Here is a 21,788-nt window from a genome sequence, read left to right on the forward strand (position 1 = left end):
TGTGTCTTCGATTGTACCAAATCAATGCCCATAGAAACTAGAAACTCGCCTTTGAACATATAGCACAACACTTGATGGATGAAGAGGTTTCTTATTTGAAATATCATGGATGTGTTTCTTATGAACAAACAACATTATAACATGAGTCTCTATGGCTTTGAGATTGTTGCTCTGTGTTTTGTTGTAAACAATGCGCCTTTTCTATAAGTGACACTTACAACTACATACATGGACTTTGTTTGCATGTCTCAAATCATGCTTTGTTTTCATGTTGAGGATTGGCTTCCTTGAAGATTCAAATGATGGTTTTTACATCCTAAATTCACTTGTACATTTTGTCATCCCATAAGTCAGTGTGAGTGTTGTAAGTAACTTTTTTAAAGCCTTGCATTGATTAAACTAGTTATTTTCCCCCTTATTCAACAATAGTTGCATGCACACATTTTTCAATACATGAAATACCTTTCCGTGTGTATATTTGTGATTTGGAGTCCTATTGCAACAGTCATTATAGAAATTGTGATAGTTACATCACTTAGAAGGAGAGAAGCCTTTTTTTGCATATTGAACATAAGAGAAATGGGCATCCATTTCATTTGCTCACATTTGTAAATGAGCATCTAGTTATTACATTGTTGGCAATATGCTTTATGCTTTACACAAACTAGTGTTGTTTCATGCATAGCCTACCAGAACATTGGGTATGTAACATAAAATATTTTTTCTCAACTTTTGTACATGAATATGTGTTGATATAGGCTTATTAATATTTTCTTTATTGAATCATTCTTAGTCTTATAGATTCTCTTAGGGTTTTACCATGGATGTCTTAAGTTAATAAGCATGTCTGGCCCTCAATAGTTTCGACATAATTAAGTTACTACAACTTTGATTGGCTTTCACATTTTGATTAATGCTTTATAACTAACATTGGAAGTGCTAAGTTTCCATAGCTCAATAAAGAGGGATGGAGTACTTTGACCTTACTCAATTTTTTTATCTATATCTCGAAGTTACCTATTGCCACATACTATTACTTTGATATGTACCTAGAAGTTACCTATTGCCACATCATAATACTTCAACCATGTTCATAGTTTTGTTCTTTATGACCTAAAACCTAAGGCATTGCAACTCACACTAAGTTTTTTCTCTCTTTGTGGGTTCCTTGTAGCCATCTTTATCTTCTAATCTTATGTGTTCAAACTATCCTTCCAAACACAAGCGTTCAGCCTATCCTTTCATTATCCTCGAACTCATGTTAGTCAGTATTTTTCTTTGTACCCACTAAAAGGTGTGCATAGGAGATCTACATGTGTGCATACTATGTCCTAGGTTCAAAGCAATAAAGCAAGTTAAATAGACAATAGTTCATCCCATTTTACTCTGTTTTTAGCATAGCCGACAGTTAGCATAATGTTCATGATAATTGGGCCCAAAGTATTGTTTGGATATTGAATTAGCTAGTTTAGTTTTTCTTTACTTTGGATCAAAACTAACGAATGTCCTACAATTATCTTTTAACATGAACAAGGAAGTCTAGAAATCATACTAGTACACAAAAGATTGATTCACTTGTGAATAAATGATATTTACATTTCAGATGTGGATATAATGTCTCAAGTTCAATTGAACCTTACAAATTTTCTTCCCTCATATTTTATCAATCACCTCTGACTCCGAAAGCCTTAGACTACTAGATGAACTATGATGCCCAAATTCAATTACCATTGGTTTTCCTTTGAGCATGTAGCCATTTAACAACTGAAGAGCTTTTGATGACGTTTCCGTATCTGTAGATTTGCAAGATATCATATTAAAAAGTGGCGAAAAAAGACAACTTTCTTCTATGGCACAAATGTAATATTCAAATCCAGAATCAATAATGAGACAAGACATTGACACAATCCCCACCAGAGAAGGTAATAAATGCTTGTCCTTTCATGCGACCCCGTTTCATAAGCCGAAAAAGAAGTGGCTGTTTTTGCAATTTCTGGTACCTCGCAAACAATGCAACAAGATCTTCCTCCGTAACATCTTTTGAAAGGTTCTTGATGTAAATAACCTACCAATACACCATGTTGATAATCAAAGTCGACAATTGAGTGAGAAGAGCAGAGTAAAAAGACTTTCTTCCAAAAACCACTTTCCCTCCCAGAAGTAATTCATTTCATTCTAACCTATTTTAATTAATCTCTTTCTTATCCTCTCACTCCAACTACTACTTCCACACTTCTCCAACTCAATGAACCCTCTCTAATGAGTAAGATAGAGATTGCAGCGTTTTATACAAACTAATACTTCTATGTATTAGATATCACTTGGATATTGTTCTCTTGCAAACACTATTTATAATAGTTTAATAGTGACGCTCTGCTTTTTCAACAAATTATTCACACCTTTCGCCTATGGGTTCACTATGTCCACACTATGCTTAAACATCGTATTTCATAAACAGTAAGTTCAATTCGATATCCTTACAACCTATCTGCTAACAGTTATGTTATACAGTACTTCTATGCATCAGATACTGCTAGTTGTTCACCTCTTCAATGTTCCGATCCTATATCAATTCACAATGCCCACATTTCATGCTTCACATGAAAATTCTATTCTTGTACATCATATTTGCTAGCAGTTAATTCAACTATAAGACTTCAAGACATAAGGCCGTTTAGCATAAACGTGATACAGAACATAAATAAGTACCTGTGAAGGATTTCCCGGCATGTACTTTGAAAATTTGCCGGAAGGAAGATGTCGGATCTCATCTGCCGATAATCGATGTCGAAGGATTTCTTCTTCTGGGATCTCCTCTAATGGGTTTGGGCACACGGTTTGTACTTGTACGTCAGAAACAGAGGATCTGGACTCACATCCAGTAACATCTATCATGGTATGAGTAGGAGAAACTGCCTTAGGTCTTTGATTCAATAGGTAAGAATGCAAGTCAAGAACCTGTGGTGCCCGCTCTGAGAACACCTCTTGTGCAGGTCTTGCGTCGTGTTTCTCCATACTTGCTCTAGCACGATCCTGTAATCATACATATTGAATAGTTTGTATGTAAAAAATAAAAGCTGATGCCATCATTGATATCTAATTATCTTATAAATTCAAAGTATGCAAGGAAGAATAAACATTTTTTTCTATAATCTTATATATACCTCTGGTGTCAAGCCAATAAGACCATTAATTTCACATGTCAACCCGGTCAGTGCCTTGCGAGAAGCAGGGCCTAAAAAACATACACCATGTATCATGTCTTGGTAGCATAACGTTGGCAAAACAAAGGAAAATTTGAAGTAACACATAGTTAGCATCTGAAAATTCTGAGGACAACCTGAAACAAGTCTGGTCATTATAATGTAGTCCACACTATATACATATATAGATGCACAATTGATGGAGAACATTAGCTATTCATTTACATAGAGAAAACCAGAAAAAGATTCTGTATGTAAAAAAATATTCAAGGTTACTAGAATCTGATGTAAAACCACACCAAGGGAACAGGTTTGGAGCTAGATCAGTGTTTTCCTAAACAAGGATGTGATGACTCTTCTCCTCATTCATATAATTTACAGCACAACACATCTCTCTTAAAGATTGTCAATGGAATTGTATCCCATGGCTGCAAAATCAAATGGTTTGTAGAATTGAAATGAATGGAGGACTGGACGACTGCACTCAAAAGGGGTTTTCACTGCTCCCTCAATATGAAACCTGGAACACCTGCTGAGTGAATGTTTATTAGGGCGCCCCTCCCAAAGTTTTTACGGGGAGGATAGTTTGGGTCACTTGGCAACTTTGAAATGCCCATGATTTATTTGGGAAAAACTGGGCCTTTTGGAGTGTTTCCATTTATATTCTGTCCTTTGTAGTTTGGCACTGGCACTCTTTTGTATCATAATGTTTTAAATATACAATTATTAATCAGACATATTTTGTGTGAGTAAACTGACTTACATGCGGGATATTTACAAACTATCTCTATCAGTTGATAATCAATTGGTCTGTTAAGTTCTATATTTCTGTGATGTCATGCTATGATTTGCTGAAAGCAAAGAAGCTCAAATGTTACCCCATATAATGAATCAATTTTTTCTTCAAGATAAAAAGAAAAGAAGAGGCATTTTTCATACAGTTACAGACAGAAAAAGACAAAGGAAAGAAAATATGGATAGCCAAGGAACAAGGTATTACAGAAGGCTTACAACCTCCTTTCGATGTATGACCAATTGGTTGCTTATTTCTGCTTCTAAGAACATAGCCTTCAGTATTTTTAGGATTCAGCCCCAATCTTGTTTCATTTGCATCATGATCTTCTGATATAGCCTCGTTTGCTTCAGCATTTGAAATGAACAAGGGATCAGCTCCATATCTCTTTCTTTTCGTAACCTAGTAATATAAGTAAACTTATTTTTGAGTAATACGAAAAAAACTTTAGATTTGACATCCTCATCACCTCATACCATCATTATGATTCATCCAATCGATAAATGGTTGCCAAATGTGGAAGTTTAGAGTTCCTCTATAGCACACTGATGACACATACATTTGCACATACAATTACACGTTTAGAACCTGCCACCGCTATTAGCCAAATCAGGGCTCCGCTACAACTCCAACTCAAAAACACCCCACATCATGAATCTCTGGATGAGATGTGGTTCACCACACCTCTGGCACCAAGTTACAAGCCCACTGCATGTCACACATTGGAACAACACATAAGTTTACTGGAGAAGTTTGATGGCATGCAGGCCAATTCACAGCTTCATCAACCACATTTATCTCATCATTTGGCTTCAACTTTGGCAATATTCTGATGATTTCAAATGAGTCCGGTGCAAAAATAGTTAACTCTATTTGTGGAGACATCTTTTCCTGTCCTTGAAAAGATCCCTGCTTTCGTCATGGAGTTTGAGCTACGTTCAGTGAGTTTGACTAGCATCACAACTAAATCACCAAACTTCATAATTTACAACAAAGCTTACAGGCAGCTTCGATACAGGCATCAGAGTCTGACAACTTGCATGTGACGTCAACTGGGACAAACAAGCTCGTGTCAACCAATTCCATCATGACCTCCAGTGAGATGCAAAAGATCTATTGCTTAACCTCAATGAACCGGCCAGCCACGAGGCAATCACCGCATTGGTTCGATGTGATAACTGACTGTTTGAATTCCACCATGAATGGCATGTTACCTGGTCATAGTAACTTTGGGTGGCATCTTCAACCCCCTCCATCCCACTTGAATACCTGATGACCTGATGGAGGTGGATCAGATGCATTTCAAACCCTTCCAGAATAGAGAGGCAATACTGTCAAGCGAAAAATCTTTGTCTCTTTAATGGCACACATGGTCTATTTATTGCCCATGAAGGGGGTATAGGAGACCATCAGCAGGTGGCTCTGGTGAATGTCAGTGATCAGTCAAGAAATGACAGTATGTGGCTGCAGTAGGAGTCCTGGATCTGGCAATCATGCATCAAAATCATTCTGGAGGTTCCAGTTCAGCATCCAGTCCTACTCCAATCAGCATCCACATGCTTCACCATCCGTGTACATGTGGATAACGGCTCTAGAGACCCCCAAACTGTGGGTCTAATTGACCCGGGGGATATTGTGTTCATCAACATCATCTCCGCTAACCAATAAAGCATTCCAGTTGTAAAAATACTGTCCCCATCCCAATTGAGGTAATTGACATTCGTTCACTCTTCTTGAGCACCATCACACATGAGACAATCCCTGTTATTCTCCTTGTCGGCTCTTACTAAGAGGAAATCATCCTCAACCTCTCATTTCATCCACTTGACATTCCATCATCCTTTGTTTACCATGGCTCTAATCCCATAATCCAAGTGTGGATTGGTGGGCTCGCTCCATCAGTTTGTCAAGAGCATTGCCAACCCTAGACACCTATCTTTACAAGTCCACTTTGAGTCTCCAATTTCCTTTTAAGTCCCCTCCTGTCACTACACAGAAAACTCTCTTTGCCTCCACTTCTGTTTTTTCCAAGCCCGTATTGGGCTAATGCGCCAGTTTTAGCAGGCCCTACCTGGGCGGCTTCTCTCTTCTTTCCTACCTCATTGAAACCTCTCCAACACAGCGTTGTCTATCATTCCAGTTCCTGCTAATTGACTGACCTAAATCACCTCCAACCCACACCTATCTTTATGAGTCCACTTCGAGTCTCCAGTTTCATTTCGAGACCCCCTCCTGTCACTACACAGGAAACTCTCTCTGATTCCATTTCTGTTTTCTTCAAGCACGTTTTGGACCGATGCGCCAGTTTTGGCAGGCCCTACTTGGGCCGCTTCTCTCTTCTTTCCTACCTAATCGAAACCTCTCCCACCCAACACATCTATCATTCCAGCTCCTACTAATTGACTGACCTGAGGCACCTCCAACCTTCACAATTCTACGGCGTCGACTCATGCCCCACCACTCTAAAGACACCACCATGCCAACCTCACTCCCCTTGAAATATTGCGATTTCACCAACACCTTCAAAAAGATTCGGAAAGAAGAATGTTGATCATCTACCAGAACATCGGCCTTATGACTGTCCCATTGATCTCTGAGAAGGCACTTCACCTCTGTTCAGCCTGACCTACAATTCACTGAGCCTAACCTTGAGGCCCTTTGCATTTACATCAATGAGAATCTGGGAAAAGGCTTCACCTGCTGTTTCAAAGTAAGGCTTCATTGTGGCTCCAAGTCTCCTGCTTGGACACCCATTTTACTCTTCAAGAAGAAAGATGGTTCTTAGTAGCTTTGTGCTGATTAATGGGGGCTGGACCATCAGGACCTGGTATCCCTTACCTTTGACCAGTGACATTCATAACTGCCTACAACATAGAGAATCTTCTCAGAGATAGATTATATCAGGCCCAGCAATGAGTGGAAAATGCTGTTTTGAACACGCTATGGACATTTGAAATATACCATAATGGCCTTTGGACTTATTAATCCCTCTGCCTTTTTTCAGCATATTATGAACAATGTCTTCTGAGAGTATATGGATCATTTTGTCATGGTGTACCTAGAAGACATTTTGATCTTTTCAAAGGATCTACCTGAGCACACCCAACATGTTCACTTGGTTCTCTCCACGCTCCACAAACATGGGATCTATGCTAAATTCAAGAAGTGTGAGTTTGATCGCACCACAGAGGAGAGTTTCGTTCTCTCCAAGCACCACAAACATGAGCTTTATGCTGAATTCGACAAGTGTGACTTTGATCGTACCTAGGTTGGCTGTAACTTGCTTTAAGGATGTTTAATCCTTCCTCGTTTTTGCTAACTTCTACCGTTGATTTATCCAGAACTTTTCAACACTCATGCAACCACTCAAAGCCCTTGCATGCAAAAATCAACCTTTCCTTTAAACCCCAAACATGGCACCACAATGGCTGCTATCTTTGTCCACCCTAACCTGACCCTTCATTGTCAAAGTCAATGCATTTAACCTTGCCATCAATGCTATCCTGTCCCAACTGGAAAACCAAGGTCTCCTACACCTTGCCCCATATTATTCTCGGAAATTCACACCTCCAGAAATCAGCTATTTTAATATATGATAAGGAGTTGAGTGCTATCATCTCTGTGTTTGAAGAATTACATTGCCATTTGGCTAGGACCCATCGCCAGATTTAGGTAATCATTGATCACAAAAAACCTTGTCTACTTCACCACCACCTGTAGCTTGAATCGTCGATGAGCTCTCTGGGCTAACTTCCTCACTGACTATTATTTTTAAATACATACCAAACGAACACCCAACATGGGAAAGAAGATGCCCTTTCTCAAGCTCCGTGCTTTCTAAAGCCAGACCAAGTCAAGCTTTTTGCACCCTACACTCTCCAAAGCAACAAGTTTGCAAGACACCACCACAACAATAAGATCAGATTGTTGGCCAAGGAAATGCAAGGAAATCTGGCAGTTCCTACTAAAGAAATGTCATGCAATGATATGGGCTCATTCACATTCAAGGATGGGCTCCTTCTTCGGAACAACCCAATCTACATTCAGACAGCCCTAGTTGGATCAAAATCTTGTCAGAATCTCATGACAACGTGTGGCAAGGCACGTTGGTATCACGAAGATCCTCGAGCTAGTATCATGAAATTAATGATGGCCCCAATAGTGGAAGCTAGTTAAGGATCAGGACGCATGATACACATGTCCACTCCAAAGCCCCCCGTCATCAACCTTATGGTCATCTACAGCCTTTGCCAAATCCCATGCAACCTTGGGCCACAATTTCGGCAGACTTCATCATGGACCTCCCCTCAGTTAAGGGGGTATGATTCTGCGCTAATCATCGGAACAAAAATACTACTCTAGTCATCTCAGGGACAGAAATAATAACGCTTATACTGGTGAATATGGTTCAACTATGCAGATGTCCGGATGACAATTTCAAATCATCTGCCACATGCCATCTCCCATTCTTGGAAATGACTGTTTCAGCTCCTCAAGATCTCAACCAAACCATCATCGGCATTTTATCCTCAACGTGATGGGCAAATAGAACAGATCAATCAAATCCTTAAAAGAACGGTTGGAGGAGGACAGCTGATCTGACTGGTGTAGTTCTGATTGCAATGTGTCAACTCGCACTTTTCATTTTCAATTTCTTCCCAAATCTCTCAGATGGAAGATAGGGTGTTTTGGATCTAACCATGCCATCACATCATCTCTCTTTCAAATAAATTGTTTTAACATGCTACATGGAAACCTTTTTAAAGAAGTTCCTGAACTTTTTTAAGCTAGATAAAAACCTTAAAGACGAAATTTCTTGGTTTGAGGATCAAGCATGTATACATGGAAAAGTTACAAGCAGCCCTAGTCACTCTACTTCTGTTTCCAAAATTTCTTTGCCATGAAATATTATGCAAGGAAAACCATTTAACCATGTTAATGATCAAACAAGTCTATAGATATTATTTCACAAGAATGGATTGTACTCACTCTACTTCAGTTTCTGAAAAATATCGTTTCTATAAAGCAATATGATGTAAAAAGAACAAATGGTAAGTTAATCTTCGTAATGCTGAAGAATGAATCATATTCACTCTACTCCAGTTTCCAAAAGAATTCTCTATTTAAGATTATTCCTTTTGTAGAAATTATACTAAGAGAATATAAGTTTATGTTAACGTTAATCATCAGGAAAATTCAAGAAAATGTTTCAAAAAATATCCATATTTCATTCTATATCCGTTTCTGCAATGCCTTACTATAATGCAACATGATGTAAAGATAATATAACAATATCAAATCATCAAGAAAATTCATGGATTTGTCTTTCAAGAAGGATTAATCTACTTCAATTTCCAAATTTCCTTTGGTGGAAAGCACCATGATACATACAAAGAGAATAATAACACTATGTTAATGATCAATCAAACCTATAGATATGCATCAAGCAAGAATCATAAGAGAATAAGATAACTACGTTTAAAAGATCGCGCATGTATCAAGAAAGAGACGAATTCAATCTACCTCAGCTCCTTGGCTATAACGCAACATTCCATGAAGATGCATTGTTTCCTTTAGCTGTTTCTGATCAGATTGCTTTTGTAAAAACTGAGATAAACTAAGCAATCCAGAGGATCCATAGCCTACAGGTTGCAATCTCTCAGTTGCTTCCTGGAAATCTACCTGTTCAAACCTGATAAACGGAGAGAGAGCGAGAGATGAAGAATCCCACCATATTCATAAGAAAAGAAGAAACATACAGGCTGTTGTGATTTTTTTCCTTTGATTTTCTGTTTTACCTCGTAGAAGTGGAGAGTTGATTCTGCAGAAGCTTTTTGAGAGTGGGCTCTGCATCTTCTTCGTCTGCCATCGCTACTGTCTGCTCTCTGGGGTACCAAAAATTACCAAAATACCCCTCGCGTATTTTACGCATTTCCCCAAATACCCCTTATAAAAGAATAAGTGGTGTTAAAACTTATATAAGAACAAAAAAATATGCTCCACACTTGTGTGAATCTTAGCAATGGGTCCGGTTCGGTTTCTTTGCCTTGAAACCAAACCTAACTGAACCAAACCATTTATATAAAACACAACTGAACCAAACCGTTTATGAACTTTCAAGCCATTAAATCAAACCATTTAAGAAAAAGTAAACCAGACTATTTAAACCAAAACCGTTTAGGGAAAAGTTGAAACCAAACTGAGTCATTTAATAAAAAATTTAAACCTAAACATATTTAAGTCAAACTAATTAAAAAATTAAATAAGTAAAAATACACTAAATTAAATAAACATTTAAGTTAAGTGAATTAACTACAATTACGATGGGCTCACAATGTCTGAAAACTAAAGCACTTGACAGGGAAGGGTATGAAAATGAGAGAAACATTGCCCCAGAAAAGAAATTTGATGCAATGCAATGTGTGTGATTTGAATACTGAATCCTTACCACATTGCTACAGTGAAAGATGCAAGACCATATACTTACACAGCAATTTGACATTGAATTTTTCTACCAAATTGCAAGACCATATACTCAAGCAACAACTTGAATATTGAATCCTACTTACTACCAAATTGCGAAGGTTAAAAATGCAAGACCATATACTCAAGCAACAACTTGAATATTGAATCTGTTACCAAATATCATGTATTCAAGCAGAATTTTGAACACTAAATTTGTTACCAAATTTTGATGGTGAAAATGCAAAACCATATAATTAAAAGTAGCAAGCAGGATCATGTAAAAATAGTGGACTATTTGGTATATTGTCTCTGTCCACTATAATTTTAATTTTTAATACAAATGGAGGATATTTTTTATGGAAAACATTTAAAAGGATAAAAAAAGTTAACCCAAAAACCTATAAGCCTTTAAACCAAACTACTTAAACCTATAAACCGATAAACCGATAAACACCAGTTTCAGAACCAAACCGAACCGTTTATAATAATTAAAACCAAACAAACCATTTAATTATTTTGGAACTTATAAACCTTTCAACTATGGCTTAACGGTTCGGTTCAGTTTGAGCCCAAACCGGGCCCATTGACTTGTGTCCACACAATGAGGTATGGACTTAGGAGGAGCCACAACCTAGAGAGAGAGAGAGAGAGAGAGAGATTTAGACCATAATACACACAGGCAACAGTGACAGACAGACAGACAGAGACAGAGAGACAGAGAGGATCCATGGCCAATATCAATGGTGGAGCTCTACATGTAATCCCATCACATATTACATTTGGCGTTAATTCTGAGAGGCTAACAACATCCCTTGTGATGATTAGATCTTCAGTCATGCCACTTCATGATGGCCATATCATCAAACCTAGCAAGATTCCTCACAGGATTGGCTGCCAATACCGCCTCCATACATTTCAGCGGCCGCCGGTGTCTGCCTCTCTGGGTGCAGAGTATACTGCAGATAATGTGGATGACTCTACCATCATTCCTCCCATCGAATCATCACCATTAGGTTATAGTAGTGAGTCTTCATCAGATAATGTTGTTGCTCCTTCTCCGAGCAATCACAAGTCAAAACTGTCTTCCCTCAAGCTCAAGCTCTTGGTAAAAAGAAAAAAAAAACTGATAAACATAGAGAAACCCCATTAAACTAATAATGAAATTGAAGATTTTATGACTAGATAACGTTTTTGATATGCTTAATTTTATGTCTAGGCATTGGTTGCAGGGCTCGATCGAGGCTTGGCAGCCGCAAGCAGCTTGGAAACTGAGGCGGTCGAGAATGCAGCGGCAGAACTAGAGGCAGCATTTGCTGAAGACAAATCGGAAGGTGGTTTCGACACAAATTTGGAGGATCGGCTCCAGGGCCGGTGGCGGCTCGTGTACAGTAGCGGATTCGCATCAACTGGTAGCCTCGGTGGGAGGCGCCCTGGGCCGCCGGCAGCTGTGGTGCCCCCTCTTTTCAAGCTTGGACAGGTACTAGCTAGCTCTTCCAATGCCTCCAAATGTCATGTTGAGATGGACATTCCAGTGGGGAAGGGCATTCTAGCATGGATTCTTGACTTACAGAATACTAGAGAGTTCCATCGATTTCTCACTTCCAAGTTTTACAAGTTGTAATGGATCCATGTGCATGTTTGATTTAGTTGGACGATATTGGCGCACGGATTGTGACCCGAAGCACATTTGCCGAGTGTTGACTAGTACATACTTACAGGAGTTCCATCATAATCCACCTGGAGATGGATTTCTGACTTAAGAGTAGTTGAGTCATAATGGGCACTTAAGCACCTATTCTGATTTAGATGAGTTCAATCACTCTATCAGTGATTGTGACTTGCATGGGTTTAAACAAAGTGCACACTAACCTTGATTCCCAAATGAGAGGAATTCAAGGACAATTCACTCTAGCACCTATTCTGATTTAGAGGAGTGATTCAAGAGGAGTTCAATCACTATGCTCTCTAGCACCGATTGTGACTTAGATGGGTTTAAACATAGTCCACTCCAACACCGATTCCAAATGAGAGGAATTCAGGGACAGTGCACTCTAGCACCGGTTTTGTCGTAACGGGCCTCTAAGTCCTAATCCATTCTTGTACAACGCTAGATTCTTGTAGACATTCAATCTTAGTCCCATCTAGCATGACTTCTAACATAATTACATTTTATTATAATCCATTCTAACATTGAAACTTACGAATTTCTAAACTAGAACTGAACCCAAGCGAATTGGTTAAGCTCTTAAGTCATGGTTTCATGATTTGATTCGGCTCAAACCAAAAGGTTGCCTATTCCTATCTATAAATTTGATCACAATAGTAATACTTGAATTTAACCCTTTAACAAGGTAAGTTGGCAAGGTCATGAATTTATACACAAATTATAGTTCTGTTGATTAAATTGATGAGACCTTTCTCTTTATACAACTTGCCTTCAATCAAAATCCTATTTTTTGGAAGGTGAACTATATTATTTGTAAATTAGAAACTCCCTCCCTTATAAAATATACTAATGCCTTTCAATTTTACATTTGTGTAATAGAGATAGACCTAGCTTTACAAATTCATGAGATTGACATGTTTTGATAGGTCTACCAAAGAATCGATGTGCTTGCAAAGGAGCTTGATAACATCGTTTACTTGAATGTAGCAAGCCCATGGCCTCTACCACCTCTTCAAGTGGTTGCAACATTAGCACATTCGTACAAAGTAGAGGGTAAGCATCAAAGTAACATTTCAACTATGTACAAAGTTTTTTATCACATGTTTTGACTAAAATTATACTTATTTATGCACATAGGTGATAACAGTATTCAAATCATTTTTGAAAAGACGTCATTGAAATTTGAAGGAGCGAACTTGATTAGCGAAGTGCCCCCTATTGAACTCCCACAATTACCACCTGATTTTTTAAGACCATTCCCGACTTTGCGACGCGGAACTTTCCAAATAACTCTCTTAGATGAAAACATGCGGATTACACGAGGGGATCGTGGAGAGCTCAGAGTTTTTGTATTGGTATAAATGTTATTGCAACATCCACCAAAAATGTACACAACAAATATTCTTTATGAAGTATAGATGATGTACATATGAGGAGAAATCCAAATGTACATGTATAAAATGCTGACAAGCTACATATTTATTTATCATATCATGGCAAACTATTTTCTAACATAACAGTTCTAGTTCTTATAAGCACAGAAGATCGTTTTGGTGGAGGATAATAGTTTTAAATCAAGAAAGAGCATGACATACTTTTCAATTGTTTTTTCCCAAATCATCCTTACCAATAAAAGGTTCAATCACAAAAACGCAATCAATAAAACCTGTCCAATGTTGGTTGATGGTAATGCACTGAGGAAAATGATGGCGTTTAGATAACAACAGTGACATGCCTGAGAGTGGAGGGGAGGGGATGAAATGAAAGGAATAGATGAAACAAAAAAACCTGTCTGATGCTGGTTGATGGTAATGCATTGAAGACAATGATGTTTAGATAAATCCGGTGCTATACCTGTGAGGGGAGGAAATGAAATGAATACATGTAACATTAATGTCTAGAAAAGGTCAAAATAACATATGAGAGACAGTTGGCCTTTGTCTACACAGCTTTTGGTTTGGACCAGTAGCATTGATTTTACACAAGATGGCACAACTTGGGATCAGTGTAGAGTCTATCAAATCCTCTTGAGTCGGGAAGTTTTCAAATGCAACAAAACCTTTCGCAAACATCTTTAGAAGAGGTATTGATATATGTTTGGTAGGCCAAGAAACAACAATAATTGTTTTGGGGGTTTTTCGCACAAGTCCACGACTATTGCATTTCAGATTGTGTACCATTGATCCTCTCTTCTTGGTTTATATGGAAACCGAGTGTACCCCTTCTCTCTCCTGTTCCAAGGCAACGATCACAAAAATCCAACCCACTGCCTTTGCAATCTCCACACCTATTCCAAAACCCAAATGTATGTTTTAATTTATTTTTAATTAATATGTGGTTAAATGCTCATTTATTTTCAGTTAAAAGAACACCAACACATAAATTGACAAAGGTATGCATTTGTATATATAATATAACCCAAAATGATGTGGTTAAATGCTCATTTATTTTCAGTTAAAAGAACACCAACACATAAATTGACAAAGGTATGCATTTGAATATATAATATAACCCAAAATGATGTGGTTAAATGCTCATTTATTTTCAGTTAAAAGAACACCAACACATAAATTGACAAAGGTATGCATTTGTATATATAATATAACCCAAAATGATGTGGTTAAATGCTCATTTATTTCAGTTAAAAGAACAGCAACACATAAATTGACAAAGGTATGCATTCTTTGTATATATATAAACCAAAATGATCAAACCCACACACCAGAAGTAACCGCAACAAGCTTTACCATACTAAAGGCAAAATGAACACAAGGGGAACACCAATATACTTCTACCTTGTTCATGATATTTTTTCAATTACCCCTACCTTACTCATGGCATTCAACCCAAATAACCCCAACTTGTTTACAATACTTATCCAGACACAGATACTACACCCCTTAAGCTTTCAACAATAGAGATTGAAAAAGAGTGATTCCATATGCAAATAAAAGAAAGCTAGGATATATAATAGCATCACGATTCGGACAATGTATAACTTTTTACATTATTTGGCCACCCTTCTTTTCTAGAAAACGTTGTGTTTATATTTAAAATTTGATACTTTCAAATATAATATTTCCTTACCAAACAGGCCACTCTCCTTTTGGCAGCATAGCAAACTCCATGAAATTTGTCCGCCCTGAAAGCAAGCATCAGTGCTTTTGTTAAGTGTGGCTCTTTTTTATTCATCTTCGTGCTTATAGTTCAAAACCAATATATGTTATAAGTTATATCAGAATAAGGTATACATAGATCAAACAAGGTAGTTAGGCTAATCCTATGCTATATTACAACATATAGTTATTACCAAAGTAAGAGATTCATTGTATAAAAATATAGTTATTCTGATCATCCATATCTCCATTGCCTATTCTTAGTATACCAATGTATATGAATCATTGTATTAGGTCCATATAGAATAGCTATGCCAGTCATTTGTTTCTCCATAACCTATTCTCAACATACAGTTGTCAGAAAACCATTGTATTAGGTGCAAATAAGAGAGTTGTGCCAATAATATATAATATCCAGAATAACAATTTAGTTATGCCACTAATAAATAATATCCACAATCTCGTTAATGCATTTTTAATATACCAATGTAAGTGAAGCAGTGTAATTCTAATACACGCAAGGGCATACTGCACTCCAATTTTTTGAGGATTAAACTTGACCTTTTCCTCCTTAATTTCAGTTTAATGACTGAAAACGAATTACACCTTAGTGCGATAGGATACAAGGTCTATATATAGCGTGGAAAGCAACCAGTGTATTCTAATATACTTACACTAAAACTCCCTATACATTATGTTAATGCATTCGAAAGAGCAAAATGAGCTATGAGACCAAAGATATTGCAATTTAGTAAGATATGATACAAAGTTTGTAGATAGCAGGGAAGGCAATATAAGTTGAATGTGACATAGGCCAAAATGACCTATATGTGATATTCCTGTCTTCAAAAGAACAAAATTAACAAAATGAGCTATGAGAATAAAGAATTACATCTTAGTGAGACATCATACTAAGTTTCTAGATAGCTATAGCAATATAACATAGGTTAAATTACATATATGTTTCATTAATGTCTTTGAAAGGCCAAAATGACGTAAGAGAATTACAGAATGTAGTGAGCTATGATACAAAGTCTTCAGATAACAAGGAAAAATAGTCTATTAACGTATCTAAAGAGGCCAATGCAGGTTATGAGACAAAAACAATACTGTATAGATTGTGCAATTGTTTGAGAAATGAAAATTAACAAACACTAAATTGAGATAAAAAGGCCTAAGTGGTCATGTTGAGCTATCCTATAGCTCCATGAGATGCCTCATCTCAACTGAATTATTCTCCTTTAGTAGTCTTGACTCAAGTCTCCAATGCTTCCCAATGATGGCTAGTACTTGATTATGGGGAGAGTGTCTCATTCTTCTCCAAGTTGGTATGAGGTGTCTCCTAGCTCCATGTTCTTCAGCACTCTCTATGGTAATCCCTTTAGGTATCTCATGTAGCCTATTTGGGCTTACATGAGTTGTTGGGCATGTGGTATGTAGGGGAGGCAAGTTAAGGTCGAATTGCATGACATGATGCAATGATTCAAACCCTTCCTAGAATAGACAGTGGTATTGGCCTTGAATATCAGAGTATACAATACATTACTGTGCCTATGACCGACATAGCTTGCTATCAGCTCACTTTCTCCCATCTACCAGTCTATTCTGAACTGATGTGAAGATGTGTGTATTTGCTTGATGGCTGTATGTAGGCCATGCGTAAGTTGTGTATCCATGTATCTAATGAGGATGATGAAAGCATCATGGAATATCTGAAGAAAATGAGTATAGTAATGTGTCATCCTCATACCATCGAGAATTGGTGGGTTAAGCATGTCATCTTAGTGTTCAACCTCGATTGATTGCTCTTATCATCTGATTCACTTTCAACCAGTTAAGCCTTAAGGTGGGTCAGTACAAACTGTAGTCAAATGGGGTAGTTTGTCTATACACATACTATGCAAGCCTAACCAAGAACTCATTTGGGCATACCAATATTGAATATGTACAGCTGCTCCCAATCGCTTCGAAGAAGTGAGAGAAGGCTGCGAGTATCTATAGTTGCAAAGAAAGAACGATATATTAACTTATTTCGGTGGCCAAATTGGCCTATGAAGCAATGGAAAGGGAAGCACCTTTGATGCCATCCATGTGATGATGGCCTTTATTTGTTGATAACAACGGTGATAGGGCCATCATGTAGATAGATGTGGCCTAAATGTATGATAATTTGCTATTGCCTGATCCTCTGTAACCCATTTCAAGGCTGAAACTCTATTTGTGTCACCCTTGATGCATTTGTAGCATGAAGAAGGGTAAAGCGAAAGAAAGTTGCATTGGTCCCTTGTTGATGAGCTTTGTGGTGGTTTCCAACAACTTTTCACTACATCTCTTGATACCTCTCCCTTATTTCATAAACGCAATACAATGACACACAATGGCAGATCTAGTCTTTGATAGACTTGTATGTATAGCTGGCTGTCTCAATCTCTAACTGATAAGAAGAGGTCCTGAGCTGCCCTATCACACTATAGAAGGTTCCACAATCTTTATCTGGTGGTTTTTGCTTGGAATAGAGCTTCAACTGCCATGGGTGATAGTCTTTGTATCACACATGATAACAGCATGGTGATCAGTTTTGTGTGCTCCTATTAATCATAATATTTTTTGCTTGGATTGTTTTCTTCTAAGAATAGTTGTTTACATGCTTAATAGCGTCCTGAACTACAATTTTCTGATCCATATTCAAATTGAGTGCAACAACAGTGTCAAAATGCATACCTTAGTTTCTGGCTCTTGAAATTGCATGTGTCAACTAAGCTTCTGTGTCTCCTGCTGAGAGAATTGTGGCCCTTCAACTGTGGGCCACAAGTAGACATACTGTTGAACATATTTCATAAGCGCTCCTCTAAAGATGAAGTAGTTCTTAAACTTTCTAGCCAATTAATGTCATCAGCATAGAGCAATACTTCCACTAATCTAGCTCCACCCAATCCTTTGATGTAATTGAAACCTCGTCTATGGATAATATCAAATAGCATGGGTGATTGTTGGACATCCTTCTTGCCTCACTCCAATGGCACTCAGAACAAAAGAGAGGTGCCAACCAGGCCATAGTTGAAATGGCCAAGTCAACTGTTTAGAGATTGTCAGGACATCACTGCGAGCTTATTAGTTCGCTACACTGATGTGGCATGTAGTTTCAGAGAAGTGATATCTGTTGTAATAAAGATGATGTGTTGAAAGCCTAATAGCTTACCATTAGAGTAAACCCATTGCGGTATATATAAACACAATAGATATAGATATATAGATAGAGAAATAGAGAGAGACCTCTGCCCTTACAACATCTGCATTTAATCCGACCACTCCCTTTGCAAATTGTACATGGTAAATCTGGTACTTTTCTCCTCTCTCGATGAACATTTGACTGTGAGAAGATGAAACAAAAAATAATAGAGACCAAGTTCAGCAACATAGCCCAACAATACATCAATATTAAACTAGCAAACAAAGTTACGGTTATAAAAAGAAAAGAAAATCCCAAGAATACTTCATGTGGATGTAAAAGACGTCAGATACATCTAAATGGACACATTAGGGATAATAATACATTGACATGGACATTGGAAAAAGACGAGAATACATAAATATGGACATAACGAATACCATGAATTCATACATAAAGGCATAATGACAAGAACACATAGATATGGACATAAAGAATACCATGAATTCATACAAAATACCATAGAAGAAACTTGAAACCCAAATACACACAGATACTTGTATAGGACATACCAAGAATATACAGATAATGGAATATAAAAAACCCAAATATATACAGATACTGACATTAAAAAAGGCCCCCATAAAACTAAATTAAGATCGATATTGGCATAAAAGAATACCATGAATGAACAGATATGGCTAAAAGAAATAGAAAATAAACGCTAAAGTTATCATTTTTAAAAGATAAAAGTGGCCCAATTTACATAGATATTGAACATGGAAATATGATAATGGGATATAACAAAATTCAAATATACATTGAAAGCACCCAAATATACACATATATTGACATACGAAATATATATGCAGGAATGGGTGCGAGAAATAAGAAGAAGAAACAGAAAATGGCATAAGAAGAAACCTGAATACGCACAGAAATGGGAAAAAGAAAACAACGAACACATGGACAATGGCATACGGAAACATCCGAAAACAGACACATAATAGCATAAAGAAAACCTAAATATATACAAAAATAGTCATAAAGAATACCTAAATATATATAGAAATAGGTATAAAAAAGAGCAAAAATAGACGGACATTAGCATTGGAACAGCTCAAACATACACAGAAATGGGCATGAAAAAATCCTTCTACTAAACAAATATTGTACACATGATTTAACAGAAGTAAAGCAATTAAAAATGGAAAAGAAAATCTTAAGTGAAAAAATAAATAATTTAAAAAAAGGGCTCTTTATATTGACCTCTGATTGCACTATCCACGAGCTTCTTAAGTCCCTCCAAGGGCTAAGCATCAGATTGATGTAAGAATCGCTTGATGAGAAATCCTCATTAGGTTTGTTGCTTTGGAAGCCTCCAATTACTAACAATTTGCTGAGAATCGCTGCCATTTACTTGATGGGTTTTTCTGCAGAGAATTGTGTTGTTTATGTTCGAGAAAAATATAATTTCTCTCTATCCATCCCTTTGGAAAGACTGTAAATTCTTTTTCTTACTAAAGTTCTTATGATATTTTGCTCCTTATGTGGGCTGAGAAATAACTCTTCTAGACTTTTGCTGATCAAATTTGTGGCTCTTGCTATTTTCCTGGTATTTCCTTATCACTTGGGCTCTTGCTATTTTCCACATAATTGAGTCTTGCTTCACTGGAGTGTGTGGGTTACTTTACACTCCTGATTTACTCATGTTTCTCCTATGGGAGAAAGGCTCTTTTTCTCGAGTGAAAGGAAGGCCCGATCCCACGGTAGCAGATAAATCTTCTCAAATATCGTATTCAGATTATCATGTTGTAATCGGATCGAGCTAGAAGACAAATCTTCTCAAACATCGGACTCGGACTATCATGTCGTAATAGGATCAAGCTAGAAGATAAATCTTCGCAAACATTGGACTCGGACTATCATGTCGTAATAGGATCAAGCTAGAAGATAAATCTTCGCAAACATTGGACTCGGACTATCATGTCGTAATAGGATCAAGCTAGAAGATAAATCTTCGCAAACATTGGACTCGGACTATCATGTCGTAATAGGATCAAGCTAGAAGTTAAATCTTCTCAATCATTGGATTCGGAATGACTTTGGGCAATGCATTTCCCATATGTGAAGGAAAAAGGGTGTCTAAGGGGATGTTGGTTTTGGGGGGGAGGGGAGGGTCACATAATCAACCAAAGTCAGGTGACGAACTACTCAATGCATTCGTGGAACGATTGCGAAAGTAGGCTGATTTGGAACTTGGTGCACAGGAATCAAGTCAACCAGTAGACAATTTGGCAATGGGTGCGCGGTTTATGACACCAATCACAAACTCGAAAGTAGAATAAAGCCACCCATTCCCTTGGTATGGGGTATGGGGTGCTTGGCCAAAACAACAAAGTTACAAACCATTGGTTCACTCGCCACGAGTTATTCCAAGCTACCACTTCAATGATTATTCAATGGATTGCAGAACATGTGTCATGGAATTCCGAATAGCACCACTCTTTGATAGGTTAATGAGGATGGAAATTAACGCATTATGTAGGTAGGCAGAGCACCTCTCGTATGTCTAGGATCTTGAATTGAAACTCGATTGTTGAAAACCTTCAAACAACTTTGTTTGTGTTGGGCGATTCCTACAACAGAAATCACTACTACAACCCACCATTGATCAACCTATCAAGCGTGACCATTGCATGAGCTCTCCTTGTCCCCTTTCCACATCAATTTGACCTACACATAGGTAGTAGGGTTTAGGGTTTACACATTCATTGATTCATACACCACACACACATTCAATCATTCATACAGATAAATAGATTCATTCATTCATATACACTACAGACACATCCATCCATTCATATACATACATAGGTTCATACTTACATACACATTTATATGTACATTGCTTCATATACACACAAATTTATACAAACATTTATTCATATGCATATACGTACATTTATTCATGTGAACATATACATTCATAGTACATATACACACATTCATTCAATCATTTATTCATGCATTCATACATCCACTCATTTATGCACACTCATACACACATTCATACAATCATTCACATTTACATACACAAACACATACATACATGCAAGAATACATTCATACACGTGTGAATGCTACTTACATGGGTTCTTAATGTCATGCTAGTTCTTTATTTACATGTTTAATGAAAAAGGGCTCAAGTTGGTGACACAGATTGACTCCATGAGATGAGGGTAGGTTGAGACGTCCCAAAAGTCCATAGTTGATTGACTTTTGGCACAAGCTCAAACCTTCCATGTGGATCAATGGACAAGGACCAAGGTCAACCTCAAAATGACACATTGTCAACTTCTACATGAACACATTA

The 21,788-nt window shown here is 37.4% G+C and overlaps 3 protein-coding genes and 1 long non-coding RNA gene across 5 annotated transcripts; 1 reads left to right on the forward strand and 3 right to left on the reverse strand.

Annotated features, from left to right (window-relative positions):
* Window positions 1-1,614: 1,614 nt before the first annotated feature.
* LOC147851143 (uncharacterized) lies at window positions 1,615-9,875 on the reverse strand. 2 transcript variants are annotated; one of them, XM_087335847.1, is made up of 7 exons: window positions 9,795-9,875; window positions 9,520-9,688; window positions 4,218-4,398; window positions 3,165-3,235; window positions 2,710-3,033; window positions 1,915-2,065; window positions 1,615-1,793 (listed from the first exon to the last, which is right to left on the reverse strand). In XM_087335847.1, exons 1-7 carry the CDS (start codon window positions 9,863-9,865, stop codon window positions 1,654-1,656), a joined length of 1,107 nt encoding a protein of 368 aa, XP_087191973.1. In that variant the 5' UTR covers window positions 9,866-9,875; the 3' UTR covers window positions 1,615-1,653. The 2 variants fall into 2 exon arrangements, with proteins under 2 accessions (XP_087191973.1, XP_087191972.1); XM_087335846.1 differs by having other exon boundaries at window positions 4,215-4,398.
* On the reverse strand, window positions 4,477-7,402 carry LOC147851144 (uncharacterized). Its single transcript, XR_015531620.1, has 2 exons — window positions 4,998-7,402; window positions 4,477-4,905 (listed from the first exon to the last, which is right to left on the reverse strand). It is a non-coding gene; the product is annotated as an uncharacterized LOC147851144 (long non-coding RNA).
* A 1,256-nt stretch (window positions 9,876-11,131) lies between the features above and the next one.
* Window positions 11,132-13,662, forward strand: FIB4 (Plastid-lipid associated protein PAP / fibrillin family protein). Its single transcript, XM_087335704.1, has 4 exons — window positions 11,132-11,566; window positions 11,678-11,938; window positions 13,054-13,180; window positions 13,265-13,662. Exons 1-4 carry the CDS (start codon window positions 11,189-11,191, stop codon window positions 13,486-13,488), a joined length of 990 nt encoding a protein of 329 aa, XP_087191830.1. The 5' UTR covers window positions 11,132-11,188; the 3' UTR covers window positions 13,489-13,662.
* A 331-nt stretch (window positions 13,663-13,993) lies between these two features.
* Window positions 13,994-19,930, reverse strand: ENA (DnaJ/Hsp40 cysteine-rich domain superfamily protein). Its single transcript, XM_087335705.1, has 4 exons — window positions 19,682-19,930; window positions 18,517-18,613; window positions 15,215-15,269; window positions 13,994-14,414 (listed from the first exon to the last, which is right to left on the reverse strand). The coding sequence occupies exons 1-4, from the start codon at window positions 19,826-19,828 to the stop codon at window positions 14,282-14,284; spliced, it is 432 nt and encodes a 143-aa protein (XP_087191831.1). The 5' UTR covers window positions 19,829-19,930; the 3' UTR covers window positions 13,994-14,281.
* Between the last annotated feature and the right edge of the window lie 1,858 nt (window positions 19,931-21,788).

This window comes from Azolla caroliniana, unplaced genomic scaffold, assembly GCF_043228905.1.
Source record: "Azolla caroliniana isolate FFs.n. ecotype wild unplaced genomic scaffold, voAzoCaro1.0.p SCAF_20, whole genome shotgun sequence".
Classification (NCBI taxonomy): domain Eukaryota; kingdom Viridiplantae; phylum Streptophyta; class Polypodiopsida; order Salviniales; family Salviniaceae; genus Azolla; species Azolla caroliniana.